This window comes from Muntiacus reevesi, chromosome 2 (assembly GCF_963930625.1).
Source record: "Muntiacus reevesi chromosome 2, mMunRee1.1, whole genome shotgun sequence".
In the NCBI taxonomy this organism is placed as follows: Eukaryota; Metazoa; Chordata; class Mammalia; order Artiodactyla; family Cervidae; genus Muntiacus; species Muntiacus reevesi.
In genome coordinates, this window is record NC_089250.1 from 42,157,284 (window position 1) to 42,176,286 (window position 19,003).

A 19,003-nucleotide genomic window follows, 5' to 3' on the forward strand; every position below is an offset into this window, starting at 1 on the left:
AAATTTTAGCCATATTTTCATCAGATACATTTTCTGCCCCTTTCCCTCTCTCTTCTCCTTCTGGAACACCCATCATGTGAATGTTAGTATGTTCTATTTCCTAGTTAGAATAGCATTCTTGTTACTGTTCTGAATTCTGGTAAATTATTAATATCTATCTTATTAGCAGATTTTTTCAAGTCTTTTTTTTCATTGTTTCATTTGAAACAGATTTCTCTGTCCTCTCATTTTGCTTAACATCCTCTGTGTCTATGAAATTAGGTGAAATAGTTACCTGTCTTGGTTTGCAGGGCTGTCCTTTTGTGTACGCGTCTCTGTGCAGTCTGTGTGCCCAGAGGCTTTGGGGCAGAGCTAGAGTTGAACTGGTCAGAGGTCACCCTTTCCCAGGGCGTGCTGGCAACTGTCACCTCGGTGGGAGGGGGAGGGGCAGACTAGAGTCAGAGCCCAGTGTGAGCAAAGGCTTCTCCTGTGCGCAGTGGCTGTCTCCACCCTACTGGGCCAGGCAGGTCCCAGGATGCTGGAGGAGAACTCTGAGGATTGGATTCAGACTGGTTCCACCCCTTGTAAGTGTGCACTCCCCTCCCCTACTCTGGCACCTTTGCTCCAGAGGGTGGCAGAGCTGGAGGGAGGCATGCTGGAGCAGCCCCTGGTGCGGGCAGCTGTGCCTGTTGTGCAGCCCTGGCACACCATCAGAGCCCCAAACCCTGATCCTCGGGGCCGTCTGACCTCCCTGCCCCATCCTGATGTGTGTGTGTTCCTGTGTGTGTGTATATATGTGTGTGTTCATAATTGGCTACCTGAAACAGCGGGCAAATACTCACTCTTGGTAGATCTTGTTCCTTGTCCTGGCTGGCTTTCACTAGTTTGCCTGGCATTCTCCTTGCCCTTGTTTCACCCCAACAGGAAAGTTAAGAGTGACTCACTTCATTTCTGAGTCAGCATCTTGCCTGGCCCCTGGGTGACATTCTGAGTCTGGTGAATTTATGATTGTTTTTGAATGCCCTATGGCTCCCAAATCCACACCCCAGTTCTACTCAGGGTTTTATCAATACATGGTCTAGTCTATGTCTCCACCCTTATTCCTTTGTTCTTGGCTCCATGTATATACATACTTATAAATATGTATATGTATATATATATATATATATATATATATAAATCCCCTGCAACTGCAATAGCCATTCCAGCTGCCCTTCAGGTTAAGCTTAGAGTTAAGTAGAACAGACACCAGTCTCCAGGCAGCCCCCAAGCTGCTTGGAACATTGCACAATTGGTTTTCTTTGATCACTCTGGATTGAGGGAGACAACTGGGGGCTGATCAAGACTGCACTGTCCCAGGCAGGTGGAGGGTACAGGTGAGTAATACACGATGAAATTTCCTACCATTCTGTTCTGGATTTTTCCTAATTGTGTGTTCACTTTGTTGCTGTAGATCTTTGACTGTTTCCCAGAGACCTTACGAGGTTTTTCAGCTGATTTCTCTTTCTTTTCTTGCCTTTCCATGGGAGAGTTCAGCCCTCCTAGTTCACCATTTTGCTGACATCACTGTATTTGTTAAATTTTATTTAACTTTACCACACCCCCATATATCAATGCATCACGATTTTCCTTACTCTTTCCAAGTTTGTTATAATTTATGTAGTTTATGCAGGAGACTCAGGTTCAATCCCTGGGTCAGGAAGATCCTCTGGTGAAGGAAATGGCAAACCACTCCAGAATTCTTACCTGGAAAATCCCATGGATGGAGGAGCTTGGTGGGCTACACCCCGTGGGGTCGCAAAGAGTCGGACATGACTGAGCGACTAACACACATGTAGTTTATAGGGTTTTCTTTTATGAATAATGTTGAACAAGTTAGTGAATTATGTATAGTATGTATCAGTTACATCATGAGAGTACTTTGGGTGTGTGCTAAGTCATTTTAGTCCCATCTGACTCTTTGCAACCCCGTGGACTGTAGCCCGCCAGGCTCCTCTGTTCATGGGATTCTCCAGGCAAGAATACTGGAGTGAGTTACCATGCCCTCCAGAGGATCTTCCCAACCCAGGGATCGAACCCAGTGATCGAAACTTTACATCTCCTGCGTTGGCAGGCAGGTCCTTTATCACTAGGGCCACCCGGAAAGTAAGTGTACTCTAAAAGTTATAGAGCTAAGTACAACATAGAAACACTCAGAGTCTCTTTGCACACTGCACATGGTATCCTAAAGCTGTTAATAATTAACCTCCAATAAACGCTTTGCCAAAATGTCTGGTTTAGGTTTCCCGTTCAAGATTTCACCACTGTCAGGTCTGTAAAGCAAAATAATTTTGCTGGTGGGAAATGTAAAAAAGAAAATTTACTTTCATTTGAAGTTTTGATTCTTTATTAAGGGATAAAATTTTCAAAAATGCTATTATCACTTTTACATTTTGTGTATGTGTGCTGTTTGTATTGTAAGATAGTTGTTTCAGTTTATGTTTGATTGAGATTGGGCCTATAACAGAAAATAAAAAAGATTGGTGAGTAGAAATTTCTAGTTTTACTAATGGTCATTAATTGTTCAGTCAATCTCACTTTATATAATACTTTAGGTTATACTGATAAAAAAATCAAACAAGGTAACTCTCTGACTCCATGGACATTTGTTTAATCACACTTCTCCTACAATGCATCAGTAAACACTGGACAGTGCAGCTGGAGTGTTATCTTTTTGTTATTTATAACCTCTGAAGGCAGAAGAAAAAATCAATCTGCTTTCTCAGAGGAACAACAGACAATGGATCCCAAAAGCCAGAAGGTGAAGCTTAATGATGGCCACTTCATTCCTGTCCTTGGATTTGGAACCTATGCACCTCCAGAGGTAACAGTACTGGTTGTGGGCTGAGATATAAATAGTAGTGGATGTGACAGCAGAAGGGACTTGGATTGTCAAACACTGAGCTCCTGTGTGACTCTGGGAGGGTCACGGGTCACGGGGTTCCACTAACCAGGCTAGAACCATGTGCTGTGAAAGGGGAGAGAGCATCCAGTCTCCGCTCTGCATCAGGGTCTGAGGCTGTGCTCACCTGCAGATTACTCTGGGTTCCCCTCCAGTTTCTGTCTCTTTCCCAGCGTGGCAGAAGAGGCTCGGCTCGGCTGTGGAGAACACTGTCAGCTGTTTTGCTTTAAGGGTGATTGCAATGGTGGGGTTTCTCTGTAGATATTATTAGCTCAAGAGCTCTTTCCTCCTTCCAAAAAGATATGACCCAGAGAAGTTTTTAGGTGGAAGGTCCTGAAGATGAGGTGACTGAAAAATAATGGGAGAAAACTGTTTTTCTACTGTGGGGTGCCTGATAGGTGCCAGGGCAGAAACACTCCAGCTGTGTTTTGCCCTGTGCTTCAGTTTCTGCTTGGAAACTTCTTCTGATGGGAACTATAGTATCATTTGAGGTGATAAGATGCAATCTTACAGGCCAGGTTTTGTAATGTATCTTTGTGTTTTCTAATGTGTTTTTATTTAAGTAGTGTTTTCAGCGCTGGGGTATAAAAGAGGAGCTAGTGGACAAGTCTCCATGTTGTAACCAGAAAATTTGCTATCCATCTTGTGTTTATAGTATGTAGTTGTGACAGTGGACTGGTCCTTAAACTTTGAGCCTCATAGTTTTCATCTATAAAACTGGTGGAAATAATTAGACACAATTTGGAAACAGAAGCCAGCACTTTGTAGTACAAATTGGAGTGGGGAGGGAAGAGTCCAGACTGTTACTGAAGCTCATTGGGTTCATTCCTTGGTATACACACAAATAACCAAGCATTTAGAAAATCCAGGACTAACCCTAACAGAGAGAAGCTACACCAACTATCTACCTCCTTGAAACAGGAACGAGTCTGAATCACATAAAAAGATATGGAATATTATTCAATATTAAAAACAAAATTAATCCTGTCATTTCCAAGCACACAGATGAACTGTGAGAACATTAAGCTAAGTGTAATAAACCATAAACAGAAAGACAATGACTGTATGATCTCCTTATAGGTGGAATCTAAAAAAGTGGAACTCATAGTAGAAAGGGTAGGGTATGGTGACCAGAAACTGGGGACAAGTCTAGGAAAAATGAAAAGATGTTGGTCAAGGGTACAGACTTTCAGTCCTAAGATGAAGAAGTCTGAACACCTGATGTGTAGCACGGTGACTATGGTTAAAGACAATGGGCTATAACTTGAGATTTTATAGAGACTAGACCTTAAATTTTCTTACAAACATACCTTAAATTTAAGTGTGTGAGGTGATGCATCTGTTGCCTAGGTCGATTGTGGTAATCATTAGCAATGTATACTTATATGAAAACATCACTTTATTTAACACATATGCGTTTTATTTGGTGTATTCTGTGTGGCTTCACTGGGAGACAAAAGTCTTGGAAGTTTTCACATGGTTCTTGATGCTTTTGCCAGGGATTTTACACCTTCGTTGATTTTGCTTCAAACAGCTCACAGTATAAATCTTATCCATGACTATAACTTAATGCTGAGTCCTTTGGGTCTTCCAGCAGATCACTGAACCTGGAGGTTGTCTTGGGGTCCTCCGAGACCTGTGATTAACCACTGGCCATCTGGGATTGAAGGGTTCCTTGGTGTTCATTTAATCACTGGCCAGGAACATTCAGAGAAACTGCCATGAGTTCATCATAACACTTGCAGAATGAACCAAAAGCACAAAGAAATGTTGATTCTTAGGAAGATCTTCTTGCGCCTTAGCAATCTCTTGGTCATGTAGATATTCAACTTTTACCTTGTTGCTTATGTAGGCTGCTAAGAGGGAAGCTCTGGAAATCACCAAATTCGCTATAGAGGTTGGGTTCCGCCATATCGACTGTGCTCATGTGTACCAAAATGAAGAGCAAGTTGGCCAGGCCATTCGAAGCAAGATTGCAGATGGCACTGTGAAGAGAGAAGACATATTCTACACCTCAAAGGTGCTGTGTGTTAAGTGTTTGCACATGTGTGGAAGTGATTTGCCCAGGTGACAGTTATATAATAGGATCACTGTTTGGTGAACTATTCGTACATGCATTCCTGAAGTATTAGAGTTCCCTGGTGGTTCAGTGGTTAAGACTTGGTGATTTAATGCCATGAGCCAGGATCTATCCTTGGTCAAGGAAGTAATATCCCACAAGCCAAGTGGTATGGAAAAAAAGTTACCTAAAGTGTTATTGATTCAACTTCCATTCTTTAACCTCTTGCAGCTTTGGTTAACTTCCCTTCGACCAGAGTTGGTCCAACCAGCCTTGGAAAAATCACTGAAAACTCTTCAACTGGACTATGTTGATCTCTATATTATTCATATTCCAGTGGCTCTGAAGGTTAGAACTTTGTGTGATCACATAATTTTGTATCTTGTGTTAGAATGTGCATCAACTTGCTTGGATGGTTGAATGAAGATTTTTCTTAGTAGGTTGTAGGGATGGTTACACTAGAGTGGAATCTCCCAAATAATCATTAGTGATCATTTTTTTTTTTTTACTGAGTTTCTTTGAATCCCTTACAAGACTCCCAGGGAAAGGTGTTAAATAATCTGAGTTTTTCTGCCTGAAAATCTTGGGAAAAAAGCCAGTTCTGCACACAGTCCTGGTTATGATTGTGAGTCTCTGGGGATTTCATGAACCAAGAGTTTGGTGCAGCCATGGTGAGCATGACACTGCCTTACATTGAACATGATGAGTTTATCTTGTCTTTCATCCTTTTAAGTTGAGCAGATTTGATGGTGCTCCCTCTGGGTGCATCTAAACCTCATACCTTTATAGGGATTGGAAGACCTTGCCTACACTCTTGTCTGTCTTCAAGATGACGTTTGTAGATTGCACTTAGCCAATAAGAACAGTTTACTTAGAATTCTTGATTTCAAGTTATAGAAATCAACTCAACTCATCTGATGCAAAATCACTTAGTGGACTATGTAGATGGCAAGTCCCAGTCACAGACAGATTTTAGGAGCTTTAGAACTCTTCGGAAATGTCTCCTCATTTGTATCCCTTATCATGGCGTTACTCATGGTATGTTTTATGTTTACTGAACATATTCCATTGGTGGCAAATGTGGCTTCGGGGCAGTTCAAGGCTCATGGTCACGAATTTGAGAGCTTGTCTGGATCTTCCACATTCCATATCCAACTAACTTGAGCCTTACTGGTTCATATGCCTGCCCTAGGGCATCTGATCCTCAGGGGGAAAAGAAAGTGATTGCAATATTTATGCTGGAAATGAAGCCCATGTAACTTACTACCAGTTCTAGCTCAAGAGAGACACTTCAAAATAGATAAGTACAAGTAACAGACAAATATCACAGAAATCACTGTGAGTCACTTTTAGAACCTAGAAAAATTGTATTTATTACAACATATATTAAGTATAAGAGATTAGAATAAGCCTCTCTCCTAAAGACACTGCTTACAATTCCATAGACAAATCACTTTGCAGATATTAGTATCTCGAAAGTTGTAAACCTAACTCATGGATGTTTAATTTCTGATGCCTGTCAGCCTGGATAAATATTGGGAAATTATTTTGTGACATCTCTAAAATATCTGCTTTTGTTCCAGCCAGGGGAGGAATTATTTCCAAAAGATGAAAATGGAAAACTGATATTTGACTCAGTGGATCTCTGTCTTACGTGGGAGGTAAGTCCAGGGAGGAGACAACCAGGGAGGAGCAACCTCTTTCATTTCTTCCACCTGTAAGAATGGGCTGTGGACCATCAGACTCAACAGTTCATGAATCTAAGAGTGGTGATGTTGAGGTTGTGGGGAGGAAACCATTGCTGAAATGTTCACAGAGAGGAACGAAGGAGTAGAATATGGGACAGGGCAGACAGGTATCTCTTTCCTTCCATGTGATATGTCTTCTCTAGGGTTTTTTTCTAAGGAGACAGTAATTCTTCTTGTGTCATGAATTTTTCCACTGTTTTCTTCTTGATAATCAATGCTAACTCTTGATGGATGACGGTGATTACCGATGTTTTTCAGCATTTATTCTTGCTCTATCATTCCATGTAATTTTTCACCACCCTTCCCTTCCAGGCCCTGGAGAAATGCAAGGATGCAGGGCTGGCCAAATCCATCGGGGTGTCCAACTTCAACCACAAGCAGCTGGAGAAGATCCTGAACAAGCCGGGGCTCAAGTACAAGCCCGTCTGCAACCAGGTGAGCTGCTCAGCTCCTCTCCCTCCTGCTCTCAGAACCTCCTTTTTCCCTGGAGCCTGATGCCTGTCTGTCCTCCCCTCCTGTTCATCCAACCTCTGTGGACAGACGATTCTAGAGCTCAGAGCCTCTGTCTGGATGGTGTGACTAGAACCCAGAATGATATCCCTTGTTTGATAAATTTGGGTGGAAAAGGTGGGGAAGACTTCCAGGTAAATTATGGGTAGAATCCAGAGGCGTTTTTCTGAGATGAAAGCATGAACAGAAATTGGACTGGAAAGTGCCTTGTAGCAAAACATGTATAGGAAGGAAAACCACGAAAAGATGGAATGGGAAGTAAATAAAAAAGACAAATCATGTAAGAGTGGCTTAAGAATTTGTGTGGTGTTTTGGTCACAATAAACTGTGGAAAATTCTGAAAAAGAAGGGAAACCAGACCACCCGACCCACCTCTTGAGAAACCTGTATGAATGTCAGGAAGCAACAGTTATAACTGGACATGGAACAACAGACTGGTTCCAAATAGGAAAAGGAGTATGACAAGGCTGTATATTGTCACCCTACTTATTTAACTTATATGCAGGGTACATCATGAGAAATGCTGGGCTGGAAGAAGCACAAGTTGGTATCAAGATTGCCAGGAGAAATATCAATAACCTCAGCTATGCAGATGACACCACCCTTATGGCAGAAAGTGAAGATCAACTAAAAAGCCTCTTGATGAAAGTGAAAGAGGAGAGTGAAAAAGTTGACTTAAAGCTCAACATTCAGAAAACTAAGATCATGGCATCTGGTCCCATCACTTCATGGGAAACAGATGGGGAAAAAGTGGAAACAGTATCAGATTTTACTTTTTTGGGCTCCAAAATCACTGCAGATGGTGATTGCAGCCATGAAATTAAAAGACGCTTACTCCTTGGAAGGAAAGTTATGACCAACCTAGACAGCATATGAAAAAGCAGAGACATTACTTTGCCAACAAAGGTCCGTCTGGTCAAGGCTATGGTTTTTCCAGTGGTCATGTATGGGTGTGAGAGTTGAACTGTGAAGAAAGCTGAGCACCGAAGTATTGATGCTTTTGAACTGTGGTGTTGGAGAAGACTCTTGAGAGTCCCTTGGACTGCAAGGAGATCCAACCAGTACATCCTAAAGGAGATCAGTCCTGGGTGTTCATTGGAAGGACTGATGCTGAAACGCCAATGCTTTGGCCACCTCATGTGAAGAGTTGACTCATTGGAATAGACCCTGATGCTGGGAGGGACTGGGGGCAAGAGAAGGGGCCGACAGAGGATGTGATGGCTGGGTGGCATCACCAACTCGATGGATATGAGTTTGAGAAAACTCCAGGAGTTTGTGATGGACAAGGAGGCCTGGCGTGCTGCGATTCATTGGGTCACAAAGAGTCAGACACGACTGAGTGACTGAACTGAACTTGATGGCTAAATCCTTAGTCTTGGTGATCTCATCCTTTATGGGCCTTCAACAAGGAGCACAGTAGAAAAGAATGTGTTGGGGATGATGAAAACCGTCTAGGTTAGAGGGCAAAGTTAAAGGTTCATGGTAATACTAACAGTAGATGAAATATTTACTCTGAAACTTTTACTCAGATGTAGAGCCTATATTTTGATTACTCAATCTTGGACTTGTTCTCCCATCCATTTCCATCATATAATTAAGTATGTAAACACACTTTTCTCTATTTCACTCTTGCTGTTAATATTTCAAGTTTCTAGTTAATGTTATAGTTTTTCCCTCAGCATTTTTTAACCTTTTAATATTTCTCTCCTGTTAATATTACCTTTGCAAATAATCTGACACTGTTCTCTTTGGGCCTTCTACAGGTGGAATGTCACCCTTATCTCAATCAGAGCAAACTGTTGGACTTCTGCAAGTCACATGATATCGTTTTTGTTGCCTTTGGTGCTCTGGGATCCCAACGAGTAAAAGAATGGTACTGAATCCTATTGAAGACAACTGGAATTTTCCCTGAAATTCAATTTTTGATGAAATAGTTTACATTTTATGGTACTCAGATAGCTCTCATAGGCAGCAGGGAGAGTGGGGAGGGATGGAATGAATTCTTCTCTTTTGTAATGCCATCACCCAGCCTGTTTTTCCATATGTATGAGCTTGTTGACTCATCAGTAAAAAATGTCTGCATTAAAATCTACATATAGTCCCCCAGTTGAGGCCAGAGACACATTATGTCATGATTTACTTATTTATTAACCAAGGAACACATTTCTAAAAATAGATGTTCCAAACCTCTTATCTTATGTCTAAAATTGAGATAATAATATGTAACTCATAGATCAATCATGATAGAAACAATTTTTGATGAGTCATTCTTGTAATCATCTATAGTAGAATAATGATGAAATAAATGTGTCTTATTTTGAGACGTCTCAATTAGTACCTTAGAAAAGTGAAATTTAAAAACGATCCCTGTTTTTTTTCTTTTGTTTCTCTATTCATGCTCTTGATAATAGAAGAAAAACAACCTCTCAGATTTAAAGAATAATCCATGAGTTTGGCAGTCCTGGTCTCAACTCAATAATGCATCCGAATCACCTGCAGAGCCCTGTAAACACAGAATGGGAGGTTACACAGTTGAGGTCTTGATTCAGTTTGTCTTCATCTAAGCCATGGAATTTGTATTTCTTACAAGATCCCAAGTGGTGCTGATGCTGTTGGTCCATGGACCACACTTTGAGAAGCCCTGTCTACAGTGGACCTTTCTTGTCTGTTTGGGAAGCTGAGACAAATCAGTCTCAGCTCCTCAGCATTTCTGAATTTCCTTCCAGGGTGAACCTGAACCACCCCGTTCTCTTGGAGGACCCAGTTCTCTCTGCCATTGCCCAAAAGCACAAGCAAACCCCAGCTCTAGTTGCCCTTCGGTACCAGATACAACGTGGGGTTGTGGTTCTGACCAAGAGTTTCAACAAGAAGCGGGTCAAAGAGAACATGCAGGTGATGATGAGCAGGGCTGTGGGCAGAGGGCTCCTAGGGAATATCCTTCACAGGGTCATTCTATGTCCATCTCTCAAGACTTTCCTTGAGCCAAGATGAGTTACCTGTTCTTTCCCATTCATGAAAGCCTTGTGTGTATTCCTGGTGGTTTTCTCCACCTGATGTGACAACAGGAGAGTTGGCATGGCTGGAGAGACTTATGGCTGGACAGAAAACAGAGATTTTAACTCCAGTGCTATGTCTCCAATTTATTCTGTCACGTTGTACAAGTGATATCTTATTGTCTTTGTTCTTAATTGATGAAATTGCATTAAGTGATTTTTTTTTTTTTTTTAGACTGTTTTGTGTGTTTTAACACAATACTACAGACTGAGTGACTGGGAAAAAGTGAAATTTGTTCCTCACAGTTCTAAAGCTGGAGGTCTGAGGTCAGGGTGCCCGTGTGGTCAGGTGAGGGTCTTCCTCTAGGTCAGAGGCTTCTCCTTGTACCTTAACATGGTGGAGGGGCCACAGAGCTGTCCCAAGGCTCTTATATGATATTTTAAAAATATCATTCGTGAGGGCTGCACAATTATGTCCTGATCACCTCTCAAAAACTGCTTTTCTAACACCATCAATTGTGAATTTTGGGGCACATATTTATGGCAGTGATCTCTAACCTCCTTTTTAAAATTAAATTAATTAATTTATTTTAATTGGAGGTTAATTGCTTTACAATATTGTAGTGGTTTTTACCATACCTTGACATGAATCAGCCATGGGTATACATGTGTTTCCCATCTTGAACTCCCCTCCCACCTCTCTCCCCATCCCGTCCCTCAGGGTCACCCCAGTGCACCAGCCATGAGCAGCCTTCTCATGCATTGAACCTGGACTGGCGATCTGTTTCACGTATGACACTATACATGTTTCAATGCTATTCTCTCAATCATCCCACCCTCCCATTCTCCCACAGAGTCCAAAAGACTGTTCTTTACATCTGTTTCTCTTTTGCTGTCTCACATATAGACTTATTGTTACCATCTTTCTAAATTCCATATATATGCATTAGTATACTGTATTGGTGCTTTTCTTTCTGGCTTACTTCACTCTGTATAATAGGCTCGAGTTTCATCCACCTCATTAGAAATGATTCAAATGCATTCCTTTTAATAGCTGAGTAATAGTCCATTGTGTATATGTACCATAACTTTCTTATCCATTCTTCCACCGATGGACATCTAGGTTGCCTCCGTGTTCTGCCTCTTGTAAACAGTGCTGCAATGAACACTGGGGAAAACATGTCTCTTTCAATTTTGATTTCCTCAGTGCGTATGCCCAGCAATGGGATTGCTGGGTCATATGGCAGTTGTATTTCTGTTATTCTAAGGAATCTCCACTCTGTTCTCCATAGTGGCTATACTAGCTTGCATTCCCACCAACAATGTGAGAGGGTTCCCTTTTCTCCACACCCTCTCCAGCTTTTGTTGTTTGTAGACTTTTTGATAGCAGTCATTCTGACCAGCGTGAGATGGTACCTCATTGTGGTTTTGATTGCATTTCTTTGATAATGAGTGATGTTTAGTATCTTTCCATGTGTTTGGTAGCCATCTGTATGTCTTTGGAGAAATGTCTGTTTAGTTCTTTGGCCCCATTTTTTGATTTGGCTGTTTATTTTTTGGGAATTGAGCTGCATGAGCTGCTTATATTTTTGAGATTAATTATTTGTCAGTTGCTTCATTTGCTATTATCTTTTCCCATTCTGAAGGGTGTCTTTTCACCTTTCTTAGAGTTTCCTTCATTGTTCAAAAACTTTTAAGTTTAATTAGGTCCCTTCGTTTATATTTGCTTTTATTTCCATTACTCTGGGAGGTGGGTTATAGAGGATCCTGCTGTGATTTATGTCAGAGAGTGTTTTGCCTATGTTTTCCTCTAGGATTTTTATAGTTTCTGGTCTTACACTTAGATCTTTAATCCATTTTGAGTTTACTTTTGTGTATGGTGTTAGAAAGTGTTCTAGTTTCATTCTTTTACAGGTGGTTGACCAGTATTCCCAGCACCACTTGTTAAAGAGATTGTCTTTTCTCCATTGTATATTCTTGCCTCCTTTGCCGAAGATAAGGTGTCCATAGGTGCATGGATTTATCTCTGGGCTTTCTATTTTGTCCCATTGATCTAGATTTCTGTCTTTGTGCCAGTACCATACTGTCTTAATGACTGTAGCTTTGTAGTATAGCCTGAAGTCAGGCAGGTTGATTCCTCCAGTTCCATTCTTCTTTCTCAAGATTACTTTGGCTATTCGAGGTTTTTCGTGTTTCCATACAAATTGTGAAATTATTTGTTCTAGTTCTCTGAAAAATATCATTGGTAGCTTGATAGGGATTGCATTGAATCTATAGATTGCTTTGGTTAGTATACTCATTTTCACTATATTGATTCTTCCAGTACATGAACATGGTGTATTTCTCCATCTATTTGTGTCGTCTTTGATTTCTTTCATCAGTGTTTTATAGTTTTCTATATATAGGTCTTTTGCTTCTATAGGTAGATTTATTTCTAAGTATTTTATTCTTTTCGTTGCAATGGTGAACAGAATTGTTTCCTTAATTTCTCTTTCTGTTTTCTCATTGTTAGTGTATAGTAATGCAAGGGATTTCTGTGTGCTAATTTTATATCTGAAACTTTACTATATTCATTGATTAGCTCTAGTAATATTGGATTTATTTTGTATTTCCATGAATCCTGTAATGTAACACACTTAATCTCCTTGAGTTTCTGCTGTTGCAAAGTTCCTATTCTAGACTTTGCTTATTAATGCTAAGCTGTCTGTGTTTTGATTTCTGTGTAGGAGACCATTATTGTACCCTTAGCATAGCTGTACAGGAAGCTGTTCCCAGTTTTAGGATTTAATGGAGAGATCATTTTTTGCATCTCTTGATTCTGTGATTTGACAATCCACAATGTTTGATGATCCACAATGTTTGACAATCCACAGTGTTAGCCAGCACTCAGCTCAACTGTTGTCCTGTAGGCTTGGCGTTTTTGTTCATTTGCAGTTCAGTGCTTTACCAGGTGGATGTGACTCTTATCAGAGGAGCCTGCATGCTTCTCTGTATATTTCTTCATATATATTTGGCTACACTGTGACAACTATCTCAGCACAGCCCTATGATCCCAAGCAAGTCAGTCAGTTCAGTTACTCAGTCGTGTCTGACTCTTTGCACCCCTGTGGACTGCAGCATGCCAGGCTTCCTTGTTCATCACCAACTCCCAGAGTTTACTCAAATTTATGTCCATCAAGTCGGTGATGCCATGCAACCATCTCATCCTCTGTCCTCCCCTTCTCCTCCTGCTTTCAATCTTTTCCAGCATCAGGGTCTTTTCTAATGAGTCAGCTCTTTGCATCAGGTGGCCAAAGACTGGAGTTTTAACTTCAGCATTTGTCCCTCCAAATAATGGAAGGATTCTTCCATTCCTTCCAGGAATGATTTCCTTTACGATTGACTGGTTTTACCTCCTTGCAGTCCAAGAGACTCTCAAGAGTCTTTTCCAACACCACAGTTCAAAAACATCAATTCTTCAGCACTCAGCTTTCTTTAGAGTCCAACTCTCACATCCATACATGACTACTGGAAAAGACATAGCTTTGAATAGAGGGACCTTTGTCAGAAAAGTGATGTCTCTGATTTTTAATATGCTGTCTAGGTTTGTCATAGTTTTTCTTCCAAGGAGCAAGTGTCTTTTAATTTCCCAATTATGATCCCAAGTTAGGGAGTAGGAAAAAATCCTCTTCATGTCTAGGTTCAGAATTAATTCACCATTTCTTCCGGCAAATTTAACTGCCCAATGTAAGCTATGGGTCAGGTCAAGTGACGGGTCAATTATATGGTTCCCTGAAAAATTGTTTTTGTGTTTGCTTTCAAATTTGGCTCTGAAATACACCTGGAACTGATTTTCTAATATGATATAAAATGATTACACACACACACACACACACACACACACACACATATTTAAATGGAAATCTAAGTGTTCACATTTTCCACAGATTTTCACTGCCAACTCTATTAACTCCTATTTAACTATTCATTTTTCTATACTGTTACAAATGTATAAAATAAGTGCTGCTTCTCAGCATGGTATATTCTTCTTCTTAAAGGCTATCTTGAATGTTCTTGACTAGGTATTTCTTATTTCAAACTTAGTATCACTTTACTGAATTCCACAAAATAATATGTGTTTAAGTCTTTGGTTCATGTTGCACTGAAACACTACATCACTTTGGAGAAAATGAATTTTTTTGATAAAATTGAGCTTTCCGTTTCAAAATTATGATATGAACTTTAAATTATTTAGGTGTTCTCTAATGTCTTAAACACTTTTCATAATTTTCTCCACAAAGGCATTTACAAAAAGTTTTTTAGATTCAGTTATAGGTAATGAGTAAGTTTGATATCAGATTCTTGAATAGGCTTTCATGGAGGAGCCTTCTTCTGACACTGCTTCAGCTGAATGCTGTTACTCTTAGGGCATGTTGGGGAGAGTTAATCAGTCTAATGTTAGCTCAGGTTCAGTATCGAGCCAGGAGTGTCCAACAGCCATGTTTGGTAAAAGAAGATTTTAATTTGTTTGTTTTTTCAAGTGATCCACCTAGAAGGATAAGGGACTGATGCACTGTAACATTTGTGAGATGGACAGAGAAGGAGAGGGTGTGGGAAGGAGAGGTGAGAACTCAGCAGAGGCTCCCAGGCTTGTTCACCTGGAAGCTGAGGACAGACAAGGCTTCCCTGTCCCCTCTTCTTGTCTCCATCCAGTAGAAAAGTCCTCCAGTCCCCAGGGGGATGCCAGTTCTTGGGGGGAATTAATGTGGTTCTTTCCTTTCTTCCAGGTGTTTGACTTTGAACTGAGTCTGGAAGACATGAAAGCAATTGATGGCCTCAACAGAAATAGAAGATACTATGAATTTCTACCGTAAGTGACTTGCAGATGTTTCACGTTACTTTCTGTAGCAGGTGGTTCAGTAGAGGAACTAAGCTTTTTAAAGCTTAATTCTTGGAAAACAGTCCTGATTTCCAGCATAGGAGTAAACCAGGGGCTTCCTGCAGACCTCACACCAGAGGTTTCCTCTAGGGGTTCATCTCTGACCAACAGAAATGTGATTGGAACCCAGAACAGCCCATCAATAAAATCCCAAGTTCACATCATAGTGAATTCACTGCTTTGTGCCCCTGATCCCTATGCCTGGTGTACCTCCTCTCAGGGCCGAGAGACTCAGGAAACAGATGGCACAGTGTCTGCAGCCCAGTATTCCTTCAGGGACTTGTGAACTTATTTCATCTTTAATTCTTTTTACATCAGGGGAAAACAATTATATTAATAATAACTATATAATAATGAATCCATCATGCATTACATTCATGTTTTGTTGTTTTTGTTTAATCTCTAAGTCCTGTATGACTCTCTACCATCCCATGATCTATAGCCCTACAAGCTCCTCTGTTCTTGGAATTTCCCAGGCAATAATACTGGAATGGATTGCTTTTGCCTTCTCCAATGGATTTTGTGACCCTAGGGATTGAACCCAGGTCTCCTGCTTGGCAGGTGGATCCTTAACCACTGAGCCACCTAGGAAGAAGACATTCATATTATGCCTAACAAAATTACAAAATGTATTGTTGATATTTTTTATGAAGAATGGTCCCATGAAATCCAATGTGCATCTGTGCTACGAAGTCACAGGGGGCCTGCTTCCACCCTGTCCCCTAAGTGTCTGGTGGATTTTGCATTTTCCTCCAAAACATCATCCATTTCTTTCAAATGTGTCTCTTAATTGGCCTTTTCCCCCTGTTATAACTCCCACATCCTCATCCTTGTTATCTCACAAAGCTGAATTACCAGTAGATCATGAGCTTAACTGACCCTCCAGTGAGTGACTGCTGTGTCCTTAGCAGGACACACCCAGGTAAGATCACCTGGGTCTTCTGCTTTCTTGAGTAAAGACCTGTGTTGTATTTGTTCATCAGTGATTCACCCACTGTGGAGTCTCTACCTCCTGTACTTTGACTTAGTCACTAACATGGGATTTCAGCTGCCTAATTACTGCAGGAGGATGTCAAGACTGAAGAGACAGATGACTGATCAAACAGGGAGAAGTGGAAGGGAGTTTAGAGAGAAAGGAATACAAATTATTGGTAAAATGAAGATTTTGTTTCCAATGGAGGATCTCAAAACTCTCCCTATTGCTTGTAAAGCAGTGTCATGCTTCTGAGGAAAGCCATGATAAAAGAAAAAAGGTGGCAAGTTGTTTTCCTGTACTTAGGGGTGCTTAAGTATAATTCTATGTTCCTCTTCATTAGGCTGTGAATGCCTTGACTTACTCATCTTTGTGGGCTCAGTTCAGCAGCATAGCTCCTGGCACTTGGAATTGCTCAGAGTGCACTTTTGAATGAATTGAAAAGGACAAATTTAGAAAGAAAAATGAAAACATGGAAAAAAAGGAAAACAGCAGTAATACTAATTGCTGAGTAACAAGTGTTTTAATACATTATAAATTAAGAAAGGAATAATCCCACTTTGAGCTGTTTGATTATTCAGGAGCTTGTGGTAACTCTCCAATAGATGACAAGTTCCAGGCACTCTGGATTTTTGGAGTGCTCATTTGCTTATCCATGGATGTAAGAAAAAGGGCAGCTAATTTGTTCACTGTGCACCTTTTCATCATCTAGGGGCAGAAGCTTCACTTGTGTCTGAAATGATCACTACAGTTACTGCCATGTCTTGTGGTCTCATATAAACTGTAACCTGGGTCAAACTACCTGTCATTGTGAAGGGAATATTACCCGTGAATGTTGGGATTGGATGTGCAGGTGCTGTGTGCACATGGAGCAGACACCTGCATGTGTGCTTGTCAGGGGAGAAGGAGGGATGTGTTTGTAGATTGAGAGTTTTAGCCCATCCTGACCGCATCATAGAATAATGCTCTATGACAACATGACTGATTTAATAAGTGAAACTTCCTCCTTCTCTTTCAGTGGTGTTGGTCACCCTGAGTATCCATTCTCTGAAGAATATTGACTCTCAACTTTCACTGAGATTCTTCGAGAATTTCTTGCGTCTAGGGTGGTGAAGACTTTTGTACTTGGTGAAGGTACTTAAATGAAGTGTCTGAACTTCTGAAAGCTTGCCTTTCCTTTTTAAAAAATAAAAAGTTCATGAAACAATAAAGACTTCAAGTAAGAACTCTTGCTTCTGATCATTAAAATAATACCTCCAAATTATAGAAAGTTTGGAAAATAGAAGGGACCAGATAGAAAATAAAGATCAGTTATGTTTACCCATTAAAAAATACTTTTGGAATATTTACCTTGTGATTTTCCTAGACAAATATGTGCATTTGTTTACCTTCAAAGACAATTAAACCTCAATCCACAGGTTGTATACTTCTTTTGAAACAGCATAAGTATCTTGGTAAGCTAAAAGAATGATTTTAAAAAATTGGTGTTCTATTTTGCTTCCTGTAAAGCAGTACATTTTACTCATTTATGTAATTTCTTAATCGTCTGCCCATGCTTAGCATTTTGATGAATCCTTACATAGTTTGAGTTCGTTCATTGGTCATTCAGCAAAACTTTATTGAACACTCTTTAGAAAGACATTGTTTCATCAACAAATGTCAATAAGTGAAATGAATTCTTGAGTCGTTAGTCTCGTGGAGAATGAGACTGTGAATGGTATCAGGAGAATTTAGCTGTTAGAAATGGGTATGTGTCTGTTGAGATAGTTCTGCATAACACCTTGCATTTCTGTACATCTATTTGGCAGAGACACCAACTACCCTTCATCCCACACAAATTTTCATTTCTACAAAACAGGCTTCAAGATAGAGACAGTGGCTCCTGAGTTTCTCTGGAACAGAAAACGCTTTTGCCAGGAAGGAAGAGCGTTCTTGGAATATTTAAGGGCCAGCAAGTTGGCTGATATGGGTGGAGTTTAGTGAGGTGGGGAGACAGGAGCTGAAGACAAGTCAGAGAACCGGTGGGGCAGGGGGTCCTTGTCACATAGGCTTTTAAAGGACTTTACTGTGAGGAAAATGGAGAAGGATATTTCCAAAACACTGCTCCTCGGGCCTCTCTCTGATAGTCGATGGCGACCCTGGCCTGTCCAGATGGCCTGCTGGTCTGAGCTGACTCTGTACCCCACACTGCCCACTCTGCCCAGCATGGGCGGCCCTTGCCCTCAGGGGAGTAAACTGAATCCAGAGGCACTGAGGGGGCATCTGTGGCCAGGGGGCACACGGGCTGCCCAGTAATCTGGCCGAGCCCTGGACAACGTCCGGCCGCCTCCTCAGCCTGTTCCAGGAGCAGGAGTGGGTGCATGTCTCAGGAGAGGAGTCAGGTTCCTGGGCCTCCTGTGGGTCCCCCTGGAATCACAGTAGCTGTGGGGCTGTGACCTCCTGGGGTTGTCCCAGGGCTGCAGTGCCCAGTGTGTGGTGTGCATAGGTCTCTCCAGGGAGGACCTCTGAGCCCCTGTTCCTCCTCTTCGTCTGTGGCACTCCTGTGGGCTCAGTCCTGATATGACGGCTTCTCTTCCCTTCCCATCCAGCTCCATGGGGATGGTTCTTTACAGCCTTGGTGTGGAGGAGCCTTCCTGCTTGTGTCGTGTGTTTTCAGGAGATGGGACCCCCTAATGTGCACCTGTGGGAGCTGAGCTCAGTGTCCTTTTGCCCCCCTCGAGCTCCTCCCCAGGACAGTGTGTGACACTCACTGTGCACTAAGTGTGGTTCCTGTGACTGTTCAGGAAGAGTCAGTGCCAATTTCTTTTCTTCCTTTCATGGATCAGGCTTTTCAGTTAGGGCAGTGGTAAAGAATCTGCCTGACAGTGCAGGAGATACGGGTT

At 41.3% G+C, this 19,003-nt stretch overlaps 1 protein-coding gene across 3 annotated transcripts; it reads left to right on the plus strand.

The window, feature by feature from the left end:
- The first annotated feature begins 435 nt into the window (after window positions 1-435).
- On the plus strand, window positions 436-17,783 carry LOC136159313 (dihydrodiol dehydrogenase 3-like). Of its 3 annotated transcripts, none has more exons than XM_065921390.1 (10): window positions 436-563; window positions 2,745-2,842; window positions 4,773-4,940; window positions 5,211-5,327; window positions 6,563-6,640; window positions 7,040-7,162; window positions 9,001-9,110; window positions 9,964-10,129; window positions 14,997-15,079; window positions 17,140-17,783. In XM_065921390.1, exons 2-10 carry the CDS (start codon window positions 2,759-2,761, stop codon window positions 17,180-17,182), a joined length of 972 nt encoding a protein of 323 aa, XP_065777462.1. In that variant the 5' UTR covers window positions 436-563; window positions 2,745-2,758; the 3' UTR covers window positions 17,183-17,783. The 3 variants fall into 3 exon arrangements, with proteins under 3 accessions (XP_065777462.1, XP_065777461.1, XP_065777463.1); XM_065921389.1 differs by having other exon boundaries at window positions 454-563; window positions 2,715-2,842; XM_065921391.1 differs by lacking the exon at window positions 436-563 and adding an exon at window positions 1,279-1,355 and having other exon boundaries at window positions 2,715-2,842.
- The last annotated feature ends 1,220 nt before the right edge of the window (window positions 17,784-19,003 follow it).

What these genes read in the sequence shown, in the direction of transcription:
- LOC136159313 (XM_065921389.1), top strand. Translation starts at nt 515, where the DNA reads ATGCTGGAGGAGAACTCTGAGGATTGGATTCAGACTGGTTCCACCCCT. An exon ending in GGGTCAAAGAGAACATGCAG is followed by an intron (nt 10,130 to 14,996) that starts GTGATGATGAGC and finishes CCTTTCTTCCAG; the next exon opens with GTGTTTGACTTTGAACTGAG. An exon ending in AGATACTATGAATTTCTACC is followed by an intron (nt 15,080 to 17,139) that starts GTAAGTGACTTG and finishes CTTCTCTTTCAG; the next exon opens with TGGTGTTGGTCACCCTGAGT.